The sequence below is a fragment of the Electrophorus electricus genome, chromosome 10 (assembly GCF_041902795.1).
Source record: "Electrophorus electricus isolate QZ-2024a chromosome 10, ASM4190279v1, whole genome shotgun sequence".
NCBI classification, from domain to species: Eukaryota; Metazoa; Chordata; class Actinopteri; order Gymnotiformes; family Gymnotidae; genus Electrophorus; species Electrophorus electricus.
The window spans coordinates 23,170,878-23,196,159 of record NC_137506.1 but is presented as its reverse complement, the minus strand read 5'-3'; the positions used below and the strand labels follow the sequence as shown (position 1 = coordinate 23,196,159).

General features: G+C 43.2%; 4 protein-coding genes across 7 annotated transcripts; 2 read left to right on the top strand and 2 right to left on the bottom strand.

Moving 5' to 3' along the window:
- Window positions 1-342: 342 nt before the first annotated feature.
- Window positions 343-2,610, bottom strand: zgc:109986 (uncharacterized). 2 transcript variants are annotated; one of them, XM_035532614.2, is made up of 8 exons: window positions 2,447-2,610; window positions 2,033-2,154; window positions 1,811-1,949; window positions 1,591-1,712; window positions 1,287-1,397; window positions 1,062-1,168; window positions 797-896; window positions 343-594 (listed from the first exon to the last, which is right to left on the bottom strand). In XM_035532614.2, exons 1-8 carry the CDS (start codon window positions 2,541-2,543, stop codon window positions 478-480), a joined length of 915 nt encoding a protein of 304 aa, XP_035388507.1. In that variant the 5' UTR covers window positions 2,544-2,610; the 3' UTR covers window positions 343-477. The 2 variants fall into 2 exon arrangements, with proteins under 2 accessions (XP_035388507.1, XP_081577528.1); XM_081721402.1 differs by having other exon boundaries at window positions 343-590.
- A 381-nt stretch (window positions 2,611-2,991) lies between these two features.
- srp54 (signal recognition particle 54) lies at window positions 2,992-8,552 on the top strand. 2 transcript variants are annotated; one of them, XM_081721400.1, is made up of 17 exons: window positions 2,992-3,209; window positions 3,673-3,776; window positions 3,888-3,989; window positions 4,101-4,192; window positions 4,299-4,383; window positions 4,712-4,816; window positions 5,025-5,091; window positions 5,168-5,225; window positions 5,331-5,481; window positions 5,585-5,733; window positions 5,820-5,920; window positions 6,008-6,094; window positions 6,324-6,397; window positions 6,548-6,656; window positions 6,803-6,973; window positions 7,115-7,210; window positions 7,413-8,552. In XM_081721400.1, exons 3-17 carry the CDS (start codon window positions 3,912-3,914, stop codon window positions 7,502-7,504), a joined length of 1,515 nt encoding a protein of 504 aa, XP_081577526.1. In that variant the 5' UTR covers window positions 2,992-3,209; window positions 3,673-3,776; window positions 3,888-3,911; the 3' UTR covers window positions 7,505-8,552. The 2 variants fall into 2 exon arrangements, with proteins under 2 accessions (XP_081577526.1, XP_026868991.1); XM_027013190.3 differs by having other exon boundaries at window positions 3,668-3,776.
- A 252-nt stretch (window positions 8,553-8,804) lies between these two features.
- On the top strand, window positions 8,805-23,595 carry sec23a (Sec23 homolog A, coat complex II component). Of its 2 annotated transcripts, none has more exons than XM_027013184.3 (20): window positions 8,805-8,956; window positions 9,860-10,095; window positions 10,302-10,359; window positions 10,486-10,572; window positions 10,758-10,994; window positions 11,456-11,541; window positions 12,467-12,611; window positions 12,806-12,964; window positions 13,985-14,100; window positions 14,267-14,390; window positions 14,482-14,562; window positions 14,700-14,789; window positions 18,483-18,589; window positions 19,079-19,232; window positions 19,393-19,470; window positions 19,599-19,760; window positions 21,794-21,880; window positions 22,113-22,268; window positions 22,578-22,643; window positions 22,799-23,595. In XM_027013184.3, the coding sequence occupies exons 2-20, from the start codon at window positions 9,875-9,877 to the stop codon at window positions 22,886-22,888; spliced, it is 2,304 nt and encodes a 767-aa protein (XP_026868985.1). In that variant the 5' UTR covers window positions 8,805-8,956; window positions 9,860-9,874; the 3' UTR covers window positions 22,889-23,595. The 2 variants fall into 2 exon arrangements, with proteins under 2 accessions (XP_026868985.1, XP_026868983.1); XM_027013182.3 differs by having other exon boundaries at window positions 8,816-8,952.
- LOC113579347 (adenosine receptor A3) lies at window positions 15,658-17,834 on the bottom strand. Its single transcript, XM_081721409.1, has 3 exons — window positions 16,906-17,834; window positions 16,200-16,353; window positions 15,658-15,986 (listed from the first exon to the last, which is right to left on the bottom strand). The coding sequence occupies exons 1-3, from the start codon at window positions 17,645-17,647 to the stop codon at window positions 15,791-15,793; spliced, it is 1,092 nt and encodes a 363-aa protein (XP_081577535.1). The 5' UTR covers window positions 17,648-17,834; the 3' UTR covers window positions 15,658-15,790.
- Window positions 23,596-25,282: the final 1,687 nt, after the last annotated feature.

Here is a 25,282-nt window from a genome sequence, read left to right as displayed (position 1 = left end):
TTTGCATTTGTACTGGAGTTGAGAAGTCTTCAGACTTTGAGAAGTAAGATGTTGTTATTTGAACCCAGAGTTAAGGAATTAACAGGTCTGGATTTTAAAATAATAAGCATTATGTCTACAAACGAAACCATAATGATCAAGCAGTGAAAATTTAAAGATCTTAAGATCTTTGCTCCACTCAGAATGTGGAGCTGAAAAACAAAAATATCTGTTCAGGGTCAATATTAAATTGTTTTAAATATTTACAGGAGAGACTTGTTTCACTTTTAAACACCCACTACATAAATTGCCTGTTGGTTATTTTAAACAAATGTTTCTCCATATTGTCAAATGCTCAAAAGATATAGAACTCATATTTATTTGTTGATAGCTCTTATTCAAACATGAAAATGTAGTAACAACATTATAAGTCACAGTCTGTTTCCAAGAAATCATACTCTTCCTAGGAGTCCTCACTGAATGTTTTCTTTGTTTAGATCATAGTACCATGTAGAGATGTATTTGTTTGATAGAATCTGGGTCTGCATCACCTTGCAGATATGCACTATAATTAAGTGACACTTCCTGCAACCAGTAGCCAATGGTTGATGCTGCCTGAAAAACAAAGGAAATTATTCAAGAGAAAACATGTCTACATATTTTACACTTTGTGTAAGTCAATCAGTTCTTAGCATAATTGCATCCCCATTAAAACTTTGTAGTTCAAACATTAAAATCAGTGACATTTCCTACAGTTGGGGTAATGATGCTAATATGGGGATGTGTTATTACAGACTTAAACATTCATGCTACTCACACTGGTTTCTTGCAGTGACATGAGAGATTCCTGAATGCTGGGAACAGTTACCAACAGTGCACCTTTCTTCCTAAAATTTTGGCTGATAAACTGCCAGGCTCTAAAAAAAAATCATAAAATGTAGCCTGATTTTTAATTGATAATTAATTAATTATAGTGGATATTTGAGTATATAATGTAAATTTTGAATATGCTCAAATTTAAACTAGAGACATTTTCAAGAATAATGCTGCATTTAAGGCCTAATTATTTTATCGTGTCTTACCTTACTTGGTCTTTGGGCTCAATAAAGTACTCAAAGACATTGTTCATTATCAACACATCTGAGTTTTGCACTAAGGCTGCCTGTGAGCAAATATTGGCATGGATCACCTGTAAAAGGCATGGATCAAAAAAAAAAAAAAAAAAAAAAAAAAAAAAAAAAAAAAAAAAGATCAAGGCATGTCAATGGTAGCACTGATGATCACATGACCAGTGAACGGTCTTATACCTGAACTCTGTCACTAAAGCCATACTTCTCCACAGTCATTGTCTGAAGCTTGACAAACTCTTCATTTATTTCAACCCCAACAAGTTGTGCTGCTGCACTGTAGAGGAAGCCCTGTTGCATAAAAAGATCATCAATACAGGTTGCATGGTTCATGGACAGTGAAACAATCATAATGACTCAATACATAATAATGTTCATATAGTCTGTTTGTTGTCTACTCTAACATCATGTAATCTATATAGAAACCAAAATGAACATTCTGACATTTACAATAATTAATTCCTTGAACATGCCAGTACATTACCCCATAGAGCACTGTTCCTAACCGGGAACCCACATCCACTACCAACTTTCCTGTCAGGTCTGGGAGAACGTGATAAAATAGGAACTGGAGTTCCGGGATAGAGAAGGAATGCGAGATGAACTCTGCAGGACATGTTAGACTGAGCCTGAAAAACTGCTACAACATTCAATAAATTGAAAAAGCACATAATGACTTTGAGTTTATAAGTGTTTGTATTTACCCAGAGGAGCTGTTCTATGCGATCCACAACTGACACAGTAGTTGCGACTCATCTTACCCTCCTCACAGAGGGAATCTACTGTGTCCTCATCATACAAAAATGCATCCACATGCACAGTAGGGTTAGGGTTCTTCTGGGTCTGCGATTATAAAATTTAATTCATAATCTCCAGTATGAAGATGAAACAACCATTACTCAAACTAAGGGAAGGAAAACACAGACCTTCTGAATGGCCAAGGTCTCTGAAGGAAACACAGCATCCACTGGAAGACAAGATCTGAGGTCCTCTGCAATACTGTGGAGTATAGCTCTTTGATTGTCAACTAAGAAGTCATCAATATCACCTGTAAGAATAAATAACAGCTACAACCAAAATCTGAAACACAACAAGACTGAGGGTGAATATTTAAGCTAATGTGCTTCCTACTATAAAGAATGAAGGCTACACTGTGGGAACGAAAGCGATAAGAGCCACTGACATAATATTTAATCAGGAGTCATTTAGACAATTTAGCTAGTTAACTAGCTACAATACAAGCAACTATCTAGCTCTCCTATCTAGGACAGCTAACCTAACGCTAGCTAGCTAACCTACTAAGTACTCTTGAATAAAACATTAAGGCGTTGATGAATTACCAGAATGTTTCAGCCAGTCTATCAACTTAGCCAGGTCTCGTGATTCAGTTCTGCGCAATATCTGCAGCATTTCATTTTTAGCGTCGTCAAAGTGCATTTTATATTATCTCACATATGTATATTTTTTTGCCTGAAGTTATTGAAACAGTTGCAGGGACGCATGTGTAGTTCGTAGTTCTTTAAAGGGAGGAGTCGAATTTGCTCTTAAGTTTTTAAGGTGTAAGGTGTTTTTTTTTTTAATTTATATTTGTTTGGACATTTTTTGTCATATACATGAAATAACAATTTCGTCCGATTGTTAAAAGGAGCTGCGTTTGTTAGCGTACTGATGTATAATTGATGTGGCAGACCACGGTGTATATTAAACCTGTAATAATGTCTCCTACGTTAGCGCCACCTTAACAACGCGTGCGCATGTGTCGTGGTTCTGACGCTAAAGATTTCCCAAATAAAAACGCAGGCAACGCGAGTGAAAGTGAAATAAACTCATCACATTATTCGCGTTGTATTATGAGTCGGTGAGAAAGAAATATTAGAAAATAGGCTAAACGTTTGCTTGAACTGGTGCGTCAGGTGACTCTAAAATGCCATTTAAGATGATATTGGCCAATGTTCAGTACCGGACTGAACGATGAGGAACAACTGGTCCCAGATCAGTATTAATGTCAAATTCGGCGATATAACCGGAAGTACAATGGTTTTATGGGAGTTTTCTGTGTTCGATGACGTTTTGTTTCTTAGTACCGAAACAGCTGGGTCGAAGGTAAGAAAATTCAAGTGAAATAAATTCCAGAAAACGTTCATTTTTCTATTCGTTAGCAGAGTTGCGTAGTAGCGTATATGTAAGTACAAGAATAGTATTAGTTCGGATCAGCTTCTTTATTCCAACGAGCAAATAGGTAATCCTAGCTAGCTAGCTAGCTAGCTAGCTAGTTTACCCTGAATGGTCATAGGTTAGCTAGGTTAGCTAGCTAAATGTGTGTATAGGTAGTTAACTCTGGTCATCTAGATCCAGTACCGCTGCCCTGCAACGCTTAATGTAAGTTACACTTTAATAATGTACGCTGTCTAGATATCTAGATAAATCGTTTTGTTAACTCGGGGATTTGCAGGTTTTCTTTTTAAACTCCTATCTAGTGGGTCCCAATCAGCCTTAGCTAGCGTGCTGTCTAGTTAAAAGAGCATGTAATGTGTTAATTATTAAATTATTCTTTGTGTTAGGTCAGTTGGCATCATCGTGAATTATTCGCCGTCTTAACTGGGACATTTACACCTAGCCGTTTTCGGGGGGAACCCCCACCTTACTGAAGAGGTCGCATTTACCGAATACGTATGGAAACAGTTCCTTTACTTATATTGTAATCACGTTGTTGTTGTTGTTGTTGTTGTGGTGTATTTAAACCGCTGTGCAGGATATAAATACACTTTCTTCATGTCACAGGTCGCCACCTCTTAAAACGCAAAAATGGTGTTAGCCGACCTGGGGAGGAAAATAACCTCGGCCCTGCGATCTCTCAGCAATGCCACAATTATCAACGAGGAGGTAACGAGCATGATTCATCTTTGTCTGCCACTGTAATTCACAATCTCAGTGCGGCTCCTAGTCTAGGATAATTCAGCAATGTCATTATGAAGGAAACTTGCTCTTCCATAGGTTTTAAATGCTATGCTAAAGGAGGTTTGTGCCGCCTTGCTTGAAGCAGATGTCAACATCAAATTGGTAAAGCAACTCCGAGAGAATGTCAAGTAAGTGTGACTGGGGTCTTCTTTCTGGGGACTGGTTTCAGTGGTAATGGTGGCTGAGTTCTTAATCAATTAAGCTATTTAATCAGCACTATTTAACTGTTCTTAGGGCAGCTATTGATCTGGAGGAGATGGCTTCTGGGCTAAATAAGAGGAGAATGATCCAACACGCTGTTTTCAAGGAGCTTGTCAAGGTTTGTGCTCTTGAGAATAGGGAAGCTAATGTTTTCTGCAATTTATGTCTCACAGTCTAGTATGTTGCCCTATAAGATGTAAACCTTTAAGATGGTCACACTCTCAATTTTACTCCCTTTCTTCAGAGGAAAAACTAAAAGGGCACTTCTTCTTTACTCTTAGCTGTGTTTATGAAATGGTTCAAATTACATGCAATGTGTATATCTGCATTGTTGTTGGCTGTATTTGTTTTTTTTTCAACGTCTATGGGCCTTTGATAGTTTTTATTTTAAGACAACCATATGGAGTAAATGGTCAAAGTTGTCAAACTGAATTTTGTGTTCTTAGCTGGTGGACCCTGGTGTAAAAGCATGGACACCCACAAAAGGAAAAAATAATGTCATCATGTTTGTGGGCCTTCAGGGCAGTGGGAAAACCACAACATGTTCTAAGGTGAGCCAATTCCTTCAGCAACTCATTCCAGTGATTTTTTTTTTATTTTTATTTTTTTATTTATATTGATGATACATTTCAGCAAATTTACTTCCTTTATTTTTAGCACACAGTTTATAGTGTAGCTTTTATGCAAGTAAGAATGAAAAATGACATCATCTAAGTCTGTATGTGAACAACAAACAAACATTTTCTCTGATTTTCTCAGTTGGCATACTACTACCAAAGAAAAGGATGGAAAACATGTTTGATATGTGCTGACACGTTCAGAGCAGGTATGGTTTGTTTCCTTTGCAAGTTTCTGTACAGCAGAACTGCAGTGAAACTAAAAAATACTTTTTCTTTTATTAGGTGCCTTTGATCAACTGAAGCAAAATGCCACAAAAGCCAGAATTCCCTTTTATGGAAGGTAATGCTGTTTTTAGGATTCCATGTTTAGGCATGATGGGGTTTTCCAAGGTAAAATGGTGTCAGTGTCAGCATTATAATGATTTTTAATTGTGTGACCCAATAGTTACACAGAGATGGATCCAGTCATCATTGCTTCTGAGGGTGTTGAAAAATTCAAGTCAGAAAACTTTGAAATAATTATAGTTGACACTAGTGGTCGGCATAAACAAGAAGACTCCCTGTTTGAAGAAATGCTTCAGGTTTCAAATGCTGTGGTAAGTGCATGATGCAGTTGACTTGTTTTCCCAAAGTCTTGTTACATTTTGCAGGTTGGAAGTAATACTGTGTGTTTAATTTGTGCTTTTACTGTTCCCACAGCAACCTGACAACATTGTGTACGTAATGGATGCCTCCATTGGCCAGGCTTGTGAAGCTCAGGCTAAGGCCTTCAAGGATAAGGTAGATGTGGCTTCTGTCATTGTTACCAAGCTTGACGGCCATGCCAAAGGTGGCGGTGCTCTCAGTGCGTAAGTGCATCACTGATCTTTTTGATTAAAATTTGAAATGACCCATTTTAGTATACAAATCCCAATGTATGCTTTAAAATTCCCAGAGTTGCTGCCACAAAGAGCCCTATCATTTTCATCGGCACAGGGGAGCACATTGATGACTTTGAACCTTTTAAAACCCAGCCATTCATAAGCAAACTGCTAGGTATGTATGTTTGTATTTTAATCCTGTTTCTAATAATGTGTGATATTCTTAGATTGTTTTATTATTATTTGGCCCTTGAAATTACAGGTATGGGAGACATCGAGGGATTGATTGACAAGGTGAATGAACTCAAGCTTGATGATAATGAGGAGCTGATTGATAAGCTGAAACATGGTAATTATGGTTATTTTCATCAGTATGTTTTGGGCATGAGATTTCTAGTAAGTGTTGTGTGTGTGTGTGTGTGTGTGTGTGTGTGTGTGTGTTTTCCCCTCCTCTTCTCTTCAATAGCTAACCTTTTGTTTACACTTATGGAGGGTCCTTTAAAAAAAATCCAATTTGGATTCCACATGCTTGTTGAAGTGTGAATAAATGATCACCATTTTGTCTTCTTGTCTATCAGGCCAGTTCACACTCAGAGACATGTATGAACAGTTTCAGAACATCATGAAAATGGGACCTTTTGGGCAAATCATGGTACGATTAACCTATCCTTTATCCATTTTATATAAAACATTATTGCTTTATAAAGTTGTTTTAAAATATGACTGCTTAATGTTATGCTCTTTCATGTCACTTGTCTGGGCTTGAACATGTTCCTGTTGGGGCTGTTTATGTTGACACTAGGGTATGATCCCAGGCTTTGGAACAGACTTCATGAGCAAAGGCAATGAGCAGGAGTCCATGGCCAGGCTAAAGAAACTCATGACAATAATGGACAGTATGAATGACCAAGGTATGATGAGACAGACACATGCACATATAATGCTCTAAATGGGTTGAAAAGGTTATAAAGTGATTGTTGAACCAGACATCTATCTTGTTTTTAAGCATTTGGGCATCTTTGCATTGTTAATGTGTTTCATTGTTTATACAATGCAGAACTGGACAGCAAAGATGGTGCTAAGCTCTTCAGTAAGCAGCCTAACCGTGTTCAGAGGGTGGCACGGGGCTCTGGCGTAGCCACCAGGGACGTGCAGGAGCTGCTCGCCCAGTACACAAAGTTTGCTCAGATGGTCAAGAAAATGGGTGGAATAAAAGGCTTGTTCAAAGGTGGGCTTTTGAGCTATTATGTTGATTTCTCATGATCACTCATGTGATTTTGAAGGGGACATGCCTTGCTCAGTTAAGTCTGACAGCCATGGACATTTAAATGTATTGTATGCTGATGGATGGCACTGATTTGGTTTGCAGGAGGGGACATGTCCAAAAATGTCAACCCGTCACAGATGGCAAAGTTGAACCAGCAGATGGCGAAGATGATGGACCCAAGAGTGCTTCACCACATGGGTATGCACCACCTCCATACTGAGCATAAATAACAGTACTGATCTGTAGTAATAATGCTGTTTTTTGGGGGGTTTTTTGGTTTTTTTTGGAAAGAAGTCAGCTTTAACATTTCAAAAAAAAATTAAATTATATACTTTATAAATGTTATTTGAATTATGTTGAATTATGGTTGGGTGATTTAGTCTGATTTTTCTTCTCACAGGTGGCATGGCTGGACTACAGTCCATGATGCGGCAGTTTCAGCAAGGAGCCACTGGCAACATGAAGGGAATGATGGGATTCAACAACATGTGACCCTCCAAGCCTTAAACATGAAAAACTGTTTGATGGCTTTAAAGAACGAAAATACCTGAGCAGAGGAAGATTGTGTTCTGCCTCAAAATAATACAGTAATTGATTAAACCATGTAAAATATTCAGAGGCTTATGTATTTATAAAGCCTAGTTTGTTTTTTTTCTGTAGAAGACATTGGCTAATCAGACTGTTTAACTGGAACGTTTGATCAGTGGGAAATGTCATTTTAAAATGTTAGGCTACATTTAAAGCCAACAGTTTTTGTTGTGTAAATCAGGATTTTTTTTTTCCCCAGTTATTGTGCTTGAAAGCAAGCTGTCAGCACGCAGCAGTTTGCTAAATGGAAGCATTTGTATGTTAATGTGGTCTAAATTTTAATTGGCAAAATTTAGTTCCCTGTCATTTTTAGGCTTTGAGAAGGTGAAATGTGTGTAGGAGGTTGTTCTAATTTTAACAGCTTGGTTGTCTAATCAAGCATTGGTTTGTCCTGTACAGGCATGGAGAGAAAGTCAAATCAAGCTGAAGAACTCAAAACTTAATTTCAACCAGGGTGTTTTGGCCCACAGACCTTCATTGGGACATCATGAGCTCCAATGAAGGCCAGTGTGCCGAAATGCATTGGTGGAGATAAAATTTTGATTTCTCCTGTTAACAAGTGTTGCTGGTTTGACTAATTTCAATTTTTCTGCAAGCACTTTGTTGAACAAGCACCTTGTGGGACAGTGAAGGTGCATCAGACCAACTACTAATACTACATGTCATCCTTTTGCAAAACATTGCCAGCCATTGGCAAGTTGCTTTCACCAAATACTAATCCAATGTGAGGAATACAGACAGGCCCGCTGATCTTTTACCTCGGTTGTGATGATGCTTACAGTTAGGAAAGCTACATGGTCATGGTTTGTCCGTTTCCTTTTTTTTCCCCTCAGTTTGCCATAGAAAAAAAAGCTTTGGCTTTGTAGCTGAGACAAAAAGACAGTAGTGGCAGATTAGTATGTGGCAATATTTTTGTCATAATATTATAATAAATTTATATAGCAAGATTTTACCACCTGTTGTTCATTTGTCCAGTTCGTTTGATATCGAGATGTTAATGAGCAAAACAGAGCGCATGAAATTGCTCATAAATAACTGAACAATTTCAGGCTCCAGTAATAATAGCTATATAACATGCAGAAGATTTAGATCACATTTCTCCGTCTTCTGGGTCATTGTGATGGACTATGGCAGTGGTGTCCCTAATCATCTAAAGATGTTTACGTAGTCGGATAAGCACATTAAAGCAATCTGCGGGGGCGTGGTCAGGGGCTGTGTACTCTTTCGACACTGCGTCCTGACGTGGCAGTGCCGCTACGGCCATGTTGAGCGCTACGTCAGCGATCTAATGGGTTCCCTGAGCTTGTGAACAGACCTAGAAAACCCCGTTGAGAAAATCGAAGAGGCTTTAGGTGGGTATGTCAGTTTGGCTTTTAATTATTAGTGTTTTGGCACGACATAAATGCTTGATTAAATGTAACGTCCGTGACGCACCAGGCTGTTTGTCTCAGGGAAATATACTCAGTGGGCGTTTGCCGGCTAGCTAGCTAGTTAGACGCAATCAAAACGAATTCTGCCTTTGCTAGCCGAGTTGGCTTGTTGGCGAAAAAGATGCACAAAACCTGCGGTTAGTGCAAGTCAGCTAACCGGCCATGGGAGTGGTGCTGATGTTAGTAATATGACGTTCTCTCCACAAACTAATTTAAATATCTTACTTCCTACCTAACCTACTTGTTTAGGTAGCCAAGTGAGCCAGCTATACCCCACTTATATTGAGGCAAGTAGTAGCTAGCTAGCAAGTTATTAAACCTTTAATGTAGTGGTAGCGTAGCCACCAAAGAAAAAGACCAATATGAAAATACAAACTTGGACTTTGATGGCCATTGTTTGTCCAGGGTTTTAGGTGGCTAACAAGCTAGTTGGCTATCTGTCTATTTAGGTTCGAGACAAACACTTAATGAGTTGACTGTGTGCTTTTAAAGGTATGGCTAAGGTACTTATGTTATGCTTTTACATAATTAAATCTGTAATGGATCATGCATCATCGAGGAAGGAAATCTCGCTATGCAGCATGTAACTTCATGTTGAGCTTTTTCCTGGCGTCTCTCCAGCTAGCTGCTCTGTGTGCGTGGCATAAGCAATAAATCCAATACATGACTGCTAGCTGTTGATATTTATTACATGTATTTAACAGAAATGGCTTATCTGGTAGCCTTGCACAAATATATTAACTAGATTTAGCTAGCCAGTTGTGTGTAATTGGTGCACAGGGATTCCCAAGATTTCTGAGTTTTCTTTGTACTCTTTCTCACCTCCCAGTTGTTGAAGGGTGCCATGACAACCTTCCCAGAGTTCATTCAGCAGAATGAGGACCGTGATGGGGTGCGCTTCAGCTGGAACGTCTGGCCCTCCAGTCGACTGGAAGCCACGCGTATGGTGGTGCCAGTCGCTTCTCTCTTCACCCCGCTGAAAGAGCGCCCAGATCTTCCCCCAATCCAGTATGAACCAGTGCTGTGCAGCAGAGCCACGTGCCGTGCCGTACTGAATCCTCTATGGTGAGTCGCTTGTCCCAGGGAAATCCTCCTTTATCTGTTCTGTTATATGTTCTCTGTTCTCTCACTTTGTTTTCCATAAATGCTGTGCAGGATGGGTTGGTTTATCAGCAGTGTTATTGTCGTTCAGAGTACAGCTGTGATCACAGCATGTTTGTCTGTAAAATGAACAAGGTGTCTCTTTGTCTTTTTTTTTCTCCCTTAATCAGCCAAGTGGATTACAGAGCCAAACTGTGGGCTTGTAACTTCTGTTATCAGAGAAACCAGGTAAGGACTGTCATAACGAGCACTAATGAAGTTAAACAGCTTTTACAAACCTTTGTGTTTTGTTTTTTTTTGGTTTGTTTTTTTAATACCCCAGTATAATGTATTTTACATTTCAATTTTGACTAGTTCCCATCTACTTATGCTGGAATATCAGAGGTGAATCAACCAGCTGAACTGCTCCCACAGTTTTCCACTATCGAATATGTAGTCCAGGTAAAGCTGTGAAATTGCAAAATCACTAAATATATCTAAAACTAAAAAAACATCAAACATTTATTTAAGAGTACAAGTGTAATGGCTAGTTGGTTTGCACTAAGTTTAGGTTAAAAAAAAAATGTATTTGTAAATAAAATAAAAAAATTGCATTAAAATTGGGTGTACATCTTTTGTGTCCACAGCGAGGTCATCAGATGCCCCTGAACTTCCTGTATGTGGTGGACACGTGTATGGAGGATGAGGACCTGCAGGCTCTGAAAGAGTCTCTGCAGATGTCTTTGAGTCTGCTGCCCCCCACTGCCCTGGTGGGCCTCATCACCTTTGGTCGCATGGTCCAGGTCCATGAGCTGGGCTGTGAGGGCATCTCCAAGAGCTACGTCTTCAGAGGAACCAAAGACCTCAGTGCCAAGCAGCTACAGGTGAGGGCCTTTATCTTGGACAAGGACAGAGTTTGATTGTGTCCAATGGCCTAAATGAAAATGGCACCTCATTTGTTTACTGATAAGGTTTTAATTTCTCAACTGTTTGCTCTTTCTTGTTTATGAACCTTTTACTGGTAAAATGCTATTGGAGTGCACTTTAATTAAATGAATTTTAATGTGGTCTAATGGCAAAGAAGCTGATGTGATTCAAAAAGGTATACGCTAAATACAAGCTAATAGAAGTATCCAGTTTGGAAATGTATATGAACTGGACCAACCGTGCGATTGCTTTTTGGACTTGGGCAGGATTAGGACAAGGCAGAACACAGCAGATTAGCAGTGAATTTGTCAACTTGTGTATTTACTCCTCACTGACATGGCATACGGACGGCCCTGCTGAAATGTCCACGTTGTTGGCTAGAGCAGTCCTAAATGCTTTGAATCCCTGTGGTGTGCAGGAGATGCTTGGGTTGACCAAACCCACTGCAGCCCAGGCAGGTCGGGGCCAGCAGCAGCAGCAGCAGCCTGCTCTGCCCTCAAACAGGTACGTTTTCTTGTTTGTGTTTGTTTCTCATTATCTATTGGATTTTGCTGACAGTCACTGAGGTCTTCATTCAGTTCTCTGGTCATTTGAGGCCAAAGCTTTGTAAGATTTGGCCAGTATTAGATTGTGTCCATCACTATTGTTGAACTTGCAAGCACTGTTTTTCGTGATGCACAGTTTGTGTTTGGTTTATGCTGTCATGATTGTTAGCACTGATCTCTTCGATACATTAAATAGTTTTGCAGTTTTTGTGAGATGCAAAAACTGCACCTGCAACCATGCAGTTTGCTGCATGCTGTTTTGGTAAAGTCACATACCAAAGTGCTGCCTTACACCTCTTACAGCTGCAGCAGGCTGATCATTGGCATTTAGCCTAGTTCGACGCAAATGCATAGCAACTTTTTGTAACTGGTGGTTATTCTTCACTTGTTTCCATGACTGGGTCCACCACTGGGTTATTCAGAGTGGCTTATTGAAAGTCTAGACAGTAGGTGACACTGTTGTGCCGGCATACAATTGTTCTATGCATCATAATGGCAGCATGTTATGCAGAGTAAGTGATGGGGTTAAGGTTTATATCTCAGTAGTAATGGTTGCAATTATGTAAGACATACATGTACACCAATTATTTAACACTGTTCAAAACTGTGTGTGTGTGAGTTGAAGAGAGCAGATATCTGCATTGTCTCTTAAAATTGATGTTTCTTCCACCGTGGACATTTTTGTGTGTTGGGTCGACAGATTTGAAGTTTTCTGAAAGCCCAGGCATTGGAGAACAAACAGTTCTGCATTTGGTGCAGGCTAAAGCTAATCACTAGTTCATCTGCGCTTGTTCCCAAATATTTAGCCGTGTGTTTCCGTAGAATGTTTCTTTGCTTACAGCTTGGTGAAATCTAAATGAAAATATATTGTTACATTTTCCCAGATTCCTACAACCCGTGCAGAAGATTGATATGAACCTGACTGATCTCTTGGGAGAGCTGCAGAGGGACCCCTGGCCCGTCACCCAGGGCAAACGTTCGCTCCGATCACTAGGCGTCGCTATGTCCATAGCTGTCGGATTGCTGGAGGTACAAAGGGCTGCTGGCTTTATATGGCCTCCACAGTACCTAACCCTACATTAGATACTACAAAAACAGTAGTGATGTGTGGATTACTTTTTTACCTGTACTTTATATAGCCTTTACAGTGTTTATGGTGGTGGTTTCACACCTGCATTTGTTTTTTGATCATTCATACAAGCGTACCTCCTCTCTCTTGATAGTGCACCTTCCCTAACACGGGGGCGCGGATCATGACCTTCATCGGTGGTCCAGCCACCCAGGGCCCTGGCATGGTGGTGGGGGACGAGCTGAAGACACCTATCCGTTCTTGGCACGACATAGAGAAAGACAACGCAAAGTTCATGAAGAAAGCCACTAAAGTAGGTGAACTGCTGACTGGTGTGTGTTTTTCTGTATGTCACTTGCAGTATAAAAGCACTGAATGTAAATGGATTAACAGCAGCATTTAGGATTATAAATGAGCTTCAGGTCCCTTGGTATAATTTTACTATTAAAATGATCAACTTGGTTAAGGTTAAACATATTATATCTAGCCTGTAGACAAGGCAATTTGCAAACTTAAATCTAAATGTATTACAGTGGGTTTTGAAAAATGCAAATTTGGGTACTTGAAACTAGTTTGTTGAACTGGAATACTTGTTAACTCCACAACCTTCTAATGTTATATTTAGGTTTGGTTTAAACCTAAATAGAATTTGTTTTTTATATGCTTTGCCAAGACTGGAAAAGCTTTGACTCTCAAATGCATGGCAGTGCCATGTTTCTTAGTGTTATAGGCTGTCTAATTTGGTGGACAATTCTTCAAAAGTGAATTGTAATGGCTTGATCCATTTAAAGTGGCTCACTCTTGAGTATACTCTGGGTCAATAGTTATTTCCCTCAGAGCTTTCTAGAGCTTTAGAGTTTTTAAAATGCTCAAAGTACCAGTTAAGGATGATTTTTAAGAAATCAGTTGATGTCTATATGTACCTTGGCTTTAGTGGTATGTTGGCCAGTGTTTATTTAGATTTTTAAAATTTTTTATTATTATTGGGTGATTTAATTTGGTTCATTGATTTTTATTAATTTTTTTGGGGGGGGGGGGTGTATTTCAGTGGTGGTCTTTTGATAACTCTCTGATAGTTATAAAAGTTCAGATTTGAAAAGTAAAACCCCCACCACATTTTGTACCACTAATAATTTCACCTGCTGCCTTGAGAGAATGACCAAGTCAGGCCAATTAGACAAAAGTGTTGGAAGGCTTTTCTACTGTCTGAACCTGAGCTGTCCACTTCTGACCTACAAGAGGATTAACAGCTTGAGAGCAAGTATTTCATCTACAAGACAATGTGAAGTGTTGATGCCTGTGAGCTTAAAGAAATGCCATTGTTGCTTTTTAGCATTACGAGGCTTTGGCCGGCCGAGCTGCAGCCAACGGGCACATCATTGACATCTACGCCTGTGCGCTGGACCAGACAGGACTAGCAGAAATGAAGTGCTGCACCAACCACACAGGGTGAGGAACTCGGTGTATACATCTGCATTGCCGGTGTTAACATCATGTCAGGCTCCAGCAGGAGCTGGTCTTGTTGACTTGGACTGCAAGTATCACCTCTGCAGTGGTGGTGGTGATCTGAATGTAAAAAAAAAACCACCTCTCTGTTCTGGCTGGGCACTGCAAGGGGTTACATGGTGATGGCAGACTCCTTCAACACGTCCCTGTTCAAACAGACCTTCCAGAGGGTTTTCACGAAGGATGTGCAGGGTGCTTTCAAGATGGCTTTTGCTGGAACTCTAGAGATTAAGGTGGCGCTTTACACTTTAATTTCAGCCACTCTATGCTTTACCCAGGTAAACGAGACCGTACAAATAAGACCTTTTGTTGTTGATGTTTCAGACGTCAAGAGAGATTAAGATATCTGGAGCCATTGGCCCGTGTGTCTCCCTAAATGCCAAGGGACCTTCTGTATCAGAAAATGTGAGTTACACTTCAGTCATGCATTTGACATGCCGGTTGTTTTAAATGTGATCTTGCTCCCTCCCAGATGTCTGATACTAGATCTTTGCTGAAACATGCATAATCATCATATACTCCCCTGTGGCCACTTATTTCAGGAAATAGGAACAGGTGGTACCTGTCAGTGGAAGATCTGTGGCCTGGACCCCAACACCACGCTGGCTGTTTACTTTGAGGTGGTTAATCAGGTATGAATGTGTGGGCAACACTTCTGACTCAGAGATGCCTCACTAGACCATGGGCTTCCGTCATTGCGTTTGATGTGATGTGTCATAACCGGCCTCACTGGAAATTGAGGAGCTGCTGACAGCTTCTTGCCATGATTGCTTGCCATTTCGGAATGCCTAAGTAAAGCTTTAAACGGAATGCTGAGGGGGACAAATCAAAGGCAGTGCTGGCATATTTCAGATGTTGGGTATGATATTAACCAGCAAATTCACTAGAGGGCACTTTTCCTTTGTGAAATAGGCATTTGATTAAAGCTGCAACGTGAAGTGGTAGCAATCGCTATTTTATTTTTGGGATATTCTATATCTAGTCTCAGGTTGCATGTATCTTTTTCATTTATACCCTTCATAATTTGAAAGTGGCATGTATACACACACACACATGGTTTCTTTCTTTGTAATCTTTGCCCAGTTCATTCTGGTTGGGTCATCAGTAATGCTGTAATGATTTAGTTTTATTCTTGGTAACATTTGGTACGTACCTAGGTTTGCTCATGAAAGTTAAAGTGTCAGAAATGCTTCATTCTACAAAAAAATCCGTTCAGTAATGGCTTTGAAAATGTTTGTCAGCAAGGCACCAATTAGTGTGACGTATAAAACTCCGAAAATGTATTTGACTAACTTTAAAAAAAAAAAAAAGTGTGGAAAGAAAAGTTTGCCATGCAGTGTTCTTTTACAACACATTGATGTATTTGTGAAGGAAACGACTGCAACATGTTCCTGGAAATGCTCAGTATGGGATCCACTCCAGAAAGGCTTCTTGTATGTGTTCATCACAACATCTGAAATCCATTTCCATCCGGAGTGAGCCAAAGGAGGCACGTTTACTCTCGTCAGTCCCCCAAGGCCCGGCTGCTTCCTGCTGTTGCCATGGGCGGCTGTTGCGTGCATCTCTGTGGCATGTCTCCCCATGCTCTTCATATCATTCCTGCACCGGGCAGAGGTGAGAGGGGCCTCGTGTTTCAGCTCCTCTGCGGCTCTTGCAGGGCCTCTGTGTGCGTGTGGGGTGCTGGCGCAGCACCGGCCTCTGAGGAGGGGCGGCCAGGAGTCCCGCCGGCCGCCTGCGCCGCCGCGTGCTTGGGGAGGGAGCTCTGGCGCACGCGCTCAAACGTCTGGCGGAGTTTGCTCGCGCTCCTGCGTAGAGCAGCTCTGTACCTCCTGCCAGAATCAAACAAGGTCATGATTAAACACCTACCCGCCCACGCGTATACACACTCGCTCAGCCTGTTCTCTCGTCCCTCGACTGCTTAGCAACAGCAGGGTTTCCTCTGCACTGTCGTCTGCTTAGCTATGGCATCTCTCTTTCTCTCTGTCCTTGTATACCGCCCTCTCTCTGGTTGTGTTTGACTGCAAACGGTCGCGGTTGCTTACGTCTGGGTCATGGAGATGATCCACGGGTTGAGTGCGGCGGTGAACAGTACCAGCCAGGTGGCCAGGGCACAGGCAGACGGAGGACTCTCTCTCCCAGTCAAGGTCTCATAGAAGCAGATGGTGATGTATGGAAGCCAACAGATCAGCAGACACACTGTAGAGAGAGACACATGCATGCACAGTCATCTGATTTGCTAATGATTAAAGGCAGGACATATTTGATTAGATGTGGGAGGATATTATGTTACTCTCACAAATGCTGCCTGACTTGGTATTATTAGTTACCATGTGAGATATCCCTGCCTTTGTTAGCTTTCCCCTGTGGTCTCTGGAAGATGTATTCACAGGTAGCTGGCTTATAAATTTGTTTTCAAGCTTCCAGAATAGAAGAAGAATGGACCAATCCATTTTTGGAGAACGTATTTAACTTTCCCATTTAATTATTTCTAGGGTCTTATCAGCTTTGACAGGCAACAGCGAGTTAGGGGGAACATTACATTTGCTATTGAATTGCTAATGTCATTTTTCAAAGCAACACGCACACCCCCATTTGTCAGGACTGAATGTGGATGTTCTTGTAGGCAAGAGATAATGTCACTGAGGTAATCAACATGAAGCAGCAATGCAAAGCACTTTGGTAATGATCAAACCGCTCCAATAAAGCAGCCTTGCCCTGTAATCTGGCCTCGCTTTCCACCCGGCTTACCTATGGTCGTCACCATGACGATGGAGCTCCTGAAGTAGTTACTGGCAGGCACATAAAAACAGTGATTCTCGTTGCAAACAAAAGTTCCACGCCGTACCTGGTTCCTGGCCACGTACACTATATATCCGTACATGGCGCACATTGCCAGGATGGGCACGATGATTCCCACCACCATGAAGAGCATGTTGAAGGCAGTGGTGGCAGGCTTGAAGCTGGGTGCACACAGGAACCTGCTGCCACTGTAGGTGTAGCTGCCGAAGCCCAGCAGAGGCAGCGCTGCGTTGAGGAGGGCGTAGAGCCACACCGCAGCCAGGATCACCCTGGTCCTGGGGGCCGTGAAGGCGCTGGCATAGCTGAGAGCGAAACAGATCTCGGCAAACTTGTCGATGGTGGCCCAGGCGAGCGAGTGCACGGAGGCGAGCTGCAGCAGCAGGAATAGGAAGGCGCTGCCCTGGCACAGGGCACTGGCACTGGCATAGCCCACCGGCTGGAACAGGCTGTTGTGGGCCGCGAAGGGGATGGTGGAGAGGCCGAGGGCCAGGTCGCACAGGCTGAAGCTCACTGTCAACAGCCACGTCTCCGTCTGCAGGCCGCGGTTGAGCAGCAGCACCGAGAGCAGCAGGACGTTGCCGCACACGGAGCAGACGCTGGACGCGATCATCAGCGCGGCATAAGCCACCGCCGTGCCCTGCATCCTGTGCTCCCTCTTCCCGGGCTTGCGGCCACCACTGAGCGCAGGCATTCAAAGCAGCCGGTCTGCTGTGCTCGCAGCCGGGGTGCACGGGCTCAGACGCAGCCGGCCTGTGGAAGGGAGCGTGTGCCAGGGCTCCAAAGAGCTGCAGGCTGTTCTTCAGGTGCGCACCTCCTGCGGTGCCTTCCAAGTGCCTGCTTCAATACAGACACTCGCCTTTACTCCATGCTAATCTCTCCTGGGAGCAGCAGCTTGAGGCTCCTCCCCCTACCTGCCTTCCCAAACACAAACAAAGCCAGACTGAGGAACAAAACTATGTGATCAGCAGTCACTTTTAGTGGAGTAAATAAAGTGCCTAACCTTTTATAGAGGACAGATGCTGTACCCACAGCCTGTGGATAACACCTGTAACTGGGCAGGTCTGTAAACAAGAACCTGGAGATTTAATATCCTCTCTTGTAGTTGCTGCAGGCTGCTGAGTTAATGAGCCATTCTGAACTGCAGTGCTGTTGGGGTAATTGGCAAGTAGCATGACTCCTAAAGCACCTTAAGCCTTAATCGTTAATTATGACTTCACTAAGCCTAAGCCTCCTTTCCAATTATATTCTGTTTTTTTCCCTTCTTGTACCCTGCAATGTGCCTCCTTTCTTTTTAAGGGTGGATTTGCAAAACCTTGCTGACAGACAATGAAACAGCTACTTCAGCACCACATCAACGGAGTTCACACACTATAATCGAAAGCTGCCGTTGCCATCAGTGTTTCCAGCAGCATCCCAACTAGCAGTTCTGAGCCATGTGGAATGCAGTGCGCCAAGCCCTGCAGCTCTATTGATATTCTAAAAAGCTGGCGGGACTGTTAAGATGACTGTGTGTGTTTCTTCGGCAGCACAATGCTCCGATCCCACAGGGCGGTCGAGGGGCGGTGCAGTACGTGACCCAGTATCAGCACTCCAGTGGACAGAGGCGCATCAGGGTCACCACCGTCGCCCGGAAGTCAGTTCTTCCTGCATTCGTAAATTCCGCAAACCAGCCTTGGTCTTTCTGCCTCGCCATCTAAAACGCATGCTCCAGTTAATTTTAAGCTACTTGCAAGCATGAGTAGAATTAACTTTGAAACAACATAATTTACCTTTGAGAGCATTCCAGAAAAATGTTGTGTAAAACTGTGTTTTAGATGAATGGAGAGAATGTATGGAGATCTCTGTTGTTGACGTGTGGCATTTGTTTGAGTCTGGAAAGCTTTGCATAACCAAACTTTTGGCTTCTATTTAAAAGATGCTCCCTAAGCAGTGGTTTCTGCTACCATCATTTACATTATCCCCCTGTTGTTGTTTACATGTTCAGCGTGCAGACAGAGGTATATACGGATCGATAGACTTTGACTGATGGGGTGTGTATGTGTGTGCAGGTGCATGTTCATCTGTGTATGTGTGTGTGAAGATCGGTGAGTTTTGACGTGCTGGTTCTCCTCCTCTTCCTCAGCTGGGCGGATGCTCAGACGCAGATCCAGAACATTGCTGCGTCCTTCGACCAGGAGGCTGCTGCCATTCTCATGGCCCGCCTGGCGGTGCACAGAGCTGAATCTGAGGAGGGGCCCGATGTCCTGCGCTGGCTCGACAGACAGCTTATCCGCCTGGTGAGGACAGACTGCCCTCTCTCATTGCCACTGGCACAGTCAGCGAAGCATTCGGAGATGTTCTTCTCATAACCTCACATCACTGCTCATCCTTAAGCCCTGGTTTCCCACAGCTATTTCAAGATCTGTCACAGAATATATTGTATTTTTTGTTTTTCAGTGCCAGAAATTTGGAGATTATCACAAAGACGACCCCAACTCGTTCCGCTTCTCTGAGACTTTCTCCCTGTATCCACAGGTTAGAACACATACCATCACACTGAGTGCCTGTCAAATGCTGCAAATATCTGACCAGCACATCACTGCTAAGGCTGCATACGGCTGACTTTTGTGGTTGGTTGTTTTTTTTTTTTTGTTTATTGATAGTTCATGTTTCATCTGAGGAGATCACCATTCCTCCAAGTGTTCAACAACAGTCCAGATGAGAGCTCCTACTACAGACACCATTTTATGAGACAGGACCTGACTCAGTCCCTCATCATGATTCAGCCCATCCTGTATGCCTACTCCTTCAACGGGCCACCAGAGGTAAACCTGCCCTCGCTCCACACCGTTCATGGAGCTATCTGTATACCTGCCCTCGCTCCACACCGTTCATGGAGCTATCTGTATACCTGCCCTCGCCCCACACCGTTCATGGAGCTATCTGTACACCCGCCCTCGCTCCACACCGTTCATGGAGCTATCTGTATACCTGCCCTCGCCCCACACCGTTCATGGAGCTATCTGTATACCTGCCCTCGCCCCACACCGTTCATGGAGCTATCTGTACACCTGCCCTCGCCCCACACCGTTCATGGAGCTATCTGTATACCTGCCCTCGCCCCACACCGTTCATGGAGCTATCTGTACACCTGCCCTCGCCCCACACCGTTCATGGAGCTATCTGTATACCTGCCCTCGCCCCACACCGTTCATGGAGCTATCTGTACACCTGCCCTCAACCCACACTGTATGTAGCTATTTATACAACTTGCATTTTAAGATCATGCCTTTATGTTGTTGTAATATTTAAAGTTGTTTACAGAAATTGTGCATGTGCATGTGTACATGCGCCCCTTCCAGCAGTGAAAAGCTCTAAGATATTGTGTTTATTTGACCACTATATTTGAGGTGTGATTTTTATTGGTTTTTTTTATTATTATTTATTTATTTATTTTTAAATTTCCTTAGCACACTGCAGTAATTGCCTACCTTATGAGTCTTTATGTGAGTTGGACACACTGATGCCTATATTGGCCTGTAGCTGGTGAGTTAGTATCTGCATGTAGCTGAGAACTGCAGTGCAACAGTCACATGTGCCCCACTGAAGGGCCTAATAAAGCAGTTTTTAAATAGATTTTGTATGGCAGCCCTGCATATAGTAAAGGTTATTCATTATCTCTGTTGTGATACTGCAGTCTGTTCCAAAAGTCATGTGGTGTGTTCTGATGTAAAACGTGAAATGCAGTGTCATGGTGATAATAGATCTTAAATCCCCTGCCCTATGTCCCATGACAGATTATTGACCTATGTGTCTCTTAACAAATGATAGTGAGCTGTACTTGTATTTAATTAGCTGAGAGTGTGTGTGCGTGCGTGTGTGCACGAGCGCGCGGTCATAATTGCAATCCCCATGTCCTATTCTTGCTGAAGGGTGTAATCTTCCCAGTTGAGGCTGGCAGCAGGACCTCTAAATAATGGCTGCTTGAGGTCTCCCGTGTGACACGTGAAAGCAGTGGGTATGATGCAGACGGGTGTCCTATGGCTGGCATCTTCCCAGCTGTGCTGCACATTGTGCTTTTGCCACAGGGGAAGAAGCAGGTGGCAGGAAGACAGTGATGTAGTCATGCCGCCCAGGCTGAATACAGTGCAGGAAGAGTGGGCCACTACACACTACCCGGGCAGAACACAGGGCAGGAAGAGTGGGCCACTACACACTACCCGGGCAGAACACAGGGCAGGAAGAGTGGGCCACTACACACTACCCGGGCAGAACACAGGGCAGGAAGAGTGGGCCACTACACACTACCCGGGCAGAACACAGGGCAGGAAGAGTGGGCCACTACACACTACCCGGGCAGAACACAGGGCAGGAAGAGTGGGCCACTACACACTACCCGGGCAGAACACAGGGCAGGAAGAGTGGGCCACTACACACTACCCGGGCAGAACACAGGGCAGGAAGAGTGGGCCACTACACACTGCCGCTTGGTCGCGGGGATGGGTGGGAGGTGACGCTGAAGCCTAGCAAACACACATTCAGAAATGGTTACAGGATGGCGACTGGTTTAATGGCCCATGTTTATAGGACATGTGAGGAGACGTGGGAGCCCTGCCTGCACATTTACCTGTGCATTAGCACTGGTACGGGTCTACGCCATCATGACTTTTGATGTGAGGAGGATTGGAACTGCAGGCGTTTGAGCCTAAAGTACTTTTAATGGAGGGTTTTGTCTGTCAGCTCTGGCTCTCTCTTGAGGCCACCGTATGAAAGTGTGAAAAAGTCAGTCACAGCCACAGCACGTTGGCGTGCGGAAGGGAACTACCGAGTCACAGCACTGCTCTCCTCCCCCGCACAGCCCGTCCTGCTGGACAGCAGCAGTATCCTGCCTGACCGCATCCTGCTGATGGACACATTCTTCCAAATCCTCATCTACCACGGAGAGGTGAGCGGAACTCCCCACGCCTGGCCTGGAGCTGCACTCCAGTACAGGTGGAATGGAGTCTGCACCCCTGCACAGACAAATGGGAGGAATCCTTTCACAAGCAAACACTCAAGTGTTTGTTGATGTTTCTTAATGTGGTGTTACCATATTTCATTTTGCATACCAAAAACTGCTGAGAAGTTTCCTTACACTCATGCTTATGTGGAGTCTCAGATTGCTGTCTTTGCTGTAGACGGTGGCCCAGTGGCGGAAGGCTGGCTACCAGGACATGCCTGAGTATGAGAACTTCCGGCACCTGCTGCAGGCTCCGGTGGATGACGCACAGGAGATACTGCACACACGCTTCCCCATGCCACGCTACATCGACACTGAGCACGGCGGCAGCCAGGTAAACCCACGCTCACCCCCTCTCCTCAGCCAGGTAAACCTGCTCTCGGCCATGAGAGAAGCAGATGGACTAAACCGAACTGAGAGCAGATTGGAGTAACTGCTTCTCTGGGAGTTGACGAACAGGCTGTAAATCATTAAATAGAGATTCTCTTTAATCAGGCCAGAGGTTAACGGCTCATGCAGTGGACTGAGCTGTTCTGCATCTGTTCACTGTACTCTCTGTTGAAATACCACCTCATCCTGAGGTCTGCTGATTGGTTGATGGTTTTTTTTGTCTTCCCCTCCCCCCACCCACTCTCCACACTAGGCTCGCTTCCTGCTGTCCAAAGTCAACCCCTCTCAGACCCACAACAACATGTATGCCTGGGGCCAGGTGAGTGTATCGGGCACAGTTTCATTCATTGTACCTGTGCCTACATAGGTGTGTTGCCTAAAAACACATTTAATCACTAGACCTTTTGGTGGTCTTGTATCTAGGTCTTGTCTTCTCATGCTTCTTGTATTCTAAATGTCTGTGTTTGTGTGCAGGAGTCTGGCGCGCCCATTCTAACAGATGATGTGAGTCTGCAGGTGTTTATGGATCATCTGAAAAAGCTAGCTGTGTCTAGTGCTGCCTAGGTGCTTCTTTAGGCCCCTCCACCCCTCCACCCAGTATCCTTCGCCCCTCCTACATCAGCCAAGTAATGTTGGGCAACCCTCAGAGAACCACAGCAGGACTGGCTTCTGGCCTGTCCACTTTTATACGACATTTCTGCTGCACCCAGGTCCGTTGTACAAGACCGTTTCTGTGCTGAGACTAATGTAAGAATGTCTCTGCCCAGACACTGAATCAGTCCTCATGAGTGAACTCAGTTGATTAAATATAACAGGTGCGTCTCCTTTTCATAACACTAAGCGTGAATTTTGTCGCAGGTATTCAGTAAGACACTAATGGCAGTAGAGATATGTTTGATATATTTATGCTGGCAAGTTTCATTTGACATCAGTAATAAGATCCATATTAAACAATGAGGGGGTGTTCAGTATTAAAGCTTCCCTCCAACTGAGCTAGATTGTTTTGCTAAATATAGTAATGCTTTCGGGAGCTTCATGGCTGCCTCATGCCCCCATCTCAAGATCCCTCTAATTCTGTGAAATAGTCTTCCATTCTGGTCCATACCATGGTCTCCATGTGATGCAGGAATGAAAAGTTCTGGCTGTGAACATGCAGGCCTGCGGAATATTAAATCTGCCTTAGTCGCTGATGTTCTGCTAGTTGTGTCTCATTTCTAACAGTATTATAGAATAATGTACCCCATATTTCTAATAAAACTGATCCATCACCACATCTACTCTTGTGTATTTATTTAATCAAACAGAATATGCCCCACTAGCCAGTATAGAGGTTACAGCAACATGGTTTTTGTCTAATTATCTCACTATCCATATGCACACACATTTCCGCAGATGTTTCACATTTTCACTTTTCTTTCACTCACCTACTGATTTTAAAAAGTTCTTAAGTGGTTTTCCTTTTTTTTGGTTTTTTTTTTGGCAAATGAACAACTTGGCATTAGAAATAATCTTATCAGTATGCTGCCAGGTTACCCATCTGTAGATTTGACTTTGAGTAAGGAAGTAAACACATGGTATGAACAGGACAGCACCGTGCTTCCTGTAGTAGGATTCACAGTGATCCAGTGGTGACACGACCCTCTGTTTTTCCACTTGTAGTGGGAGAACCCCCGGAACGCCAAGTCCTTTGTGAGGTGTAGTTCAGGACTTGGGAGAGTTTTTCCACACAAGTTGGCTACAGTGTTCTGATATGGTTTGAAGCTGTGGGCCCAAAAGTCTCATTCATGCCTCATTTTTCCATGGCCTGATGAGTTCCTTTTTCTAGAAGACTTTTATTAAAGATGATGAAGCAGCAGCACAGAAGTACCTCCTTGAACTACATCAAATCTTATTCAGCATGACGGACATTTTCAAGGGAGTTGGTTCCAGAAATAGTCACAGTGACATCAATAGCCCCACATATTGAAGCCCTTTACTATATAAATGTAACGTCATGGTCCACCTTTTAAACATGACTATATGTGAGCAGTAAATTACTGATGTATCTATTAATCTAAAGCAAAAAATATATATTTACAAACATGCCAGATTTATAAACCTAGTGTAGAATAATCAGATTTTGTACATTTATTTATAAGTCATGTTTTGATACCAAATGAGTGTTTGTGCTTCATGGCAGCACAGTGCCCACATTGTTCTTCTAGTGTCCATTATTTCAAATCCACGCCTCCCTAAATGCCACAGTGTGCTTGCTATGGAGCTGGATGCTTTTGCTTCCCAGCTGTGTTTACAGTAGAGCAGACACATCATGGCTCATGCCTCTGAACGGAAGCTGCCTTGACAGAAGATGTTGATTTCCACTAAAAATTAGTCCAAGATGAAATTTTTGGACTGATATTTTTTTGCCACGTGGACCGAAACAATTTATAACCGCTACCTTATGATTGATGCGTTAAGATTTTATTGGACCCTGGCCACCTACACGAATATCCGAATGTTTGCCTAGATGCAGATTAGCTCATTTATTCCTCCTCGCCCTCCGCTTGGCAAATCTTTTAAAGTTGGTCCTCCCCCAGCAGTATGTCGTTCTATCTGCTTGAGCAGAGCAGTGGCAGAAAGATCAGTCACTGCAGCAGTGTGTTGCCGTGGAGACAGCAGCGTCAAGTGCACATAAGAGTGTTGATGTCGTGAAGAAGCATATGTTGCGAGTATTGTTACGGGCGTTGAGATGAACTCCTCAGATAAAAGTAAGCAAGCCGCACCTAAAGTAAAATACCCTATCACTGCGCTGACAGGAGTAAAGGCTTTACTAAGATGACTGTCATAACCTGAATATGGAAGATGGAGCAGATCATTCCAAGTAGCTGCAGTACTGCAATGTGCTAGCATGACATCACATCTAGACAGACTGTGACTACAGTGCAGAAAATAGACATCTGCTCACAGGGAGAAATGGAG

Bases quoted from the DNA above. Each gene is read 5' to 3' on its own strand.
- srp54 (XM_081721400.1), top strand. From the start codon at position 3,912: ATGGTGTTAGCCGACCTGGGGAGGAAAATAACCTCGGCCCTGCGATCT. The intron at 3,990-4,100 runs GTAACGAGCATG...GCTCTTCCATAG, and splicing joins CCACAATTATCAACGAGGAG to GTTTTAAATGCTATGCTAAA. The intron at 5,734-5,819 runs GTAAGTGCATCA...TAAAATTCCCAG, and splicing joins GGTGGCGGTGCTCTCAGTGC to AGTTGCTGCCACAAAGAGCC.
- zgc:109986 (XM_081721402.1), bottom strand. From the start codon at position 2,543: ATGCACTTTGACGACGCTAAAAATGAAATGCTGCAGATATTGCGCAGA. The intron at 2,155-2,446 runs GTAATTCATCAA...TTATTCTTACAG, and splicing joins AGACTGGCTGAAACATTCTG to GTGATATTGATGACTTCTTA. The intron at 897-1,061 runs GTAAGACACGAT...ATTTTTTTTTAG, and splicing joins GAGCCCAAAGACCAAGTAAG to AGCCTGGCAGTTTATCAGCC.
- sec23a (XM_027013184.3), top strand. From the start codon at position 9,875: ATGACAACCTTCCCAGAGTTCATTCAGCAGAATGAGGACCGTGATGGG. The intron at 10,096-10,301 runs GTGAGTCGCTTG...TCCCTTAATCAG, and splicing joins GCCGTACTGAATCCTCTATG to CCAAGTGGATTACAGAGCCA. The intron at 21,881-22,112 runs GTGAGCGGAACT...TCTTTGCTGTAG, and splicing joins TCCTCATCTACCACGGAGAG to ACGGTGGCCCAGTGGCGGAA.
- LOC113579347 (XM_081721409.1), bottom strand. From the start codon at position 17,647: ATGCCTGCGCTCAGTGGTGGCCGCAAGCCCGGGAAGAGGGAGCACAGG. The intron at 16,354-16,905 runs GTAAGCCGGGTG...CTCTCTCTACAG, and splicing joins CGTCATGGTGACGACCATAG to TGTGTCTGCTGATCTGTTGG. The intron at 15,987-16,199 runs GTAAGCAACCGC...TGATTCTGGCAG, and splicing joins ATCATCTCCATGACCCAGAC to GAGGTACAGAGCTGCTCTAC.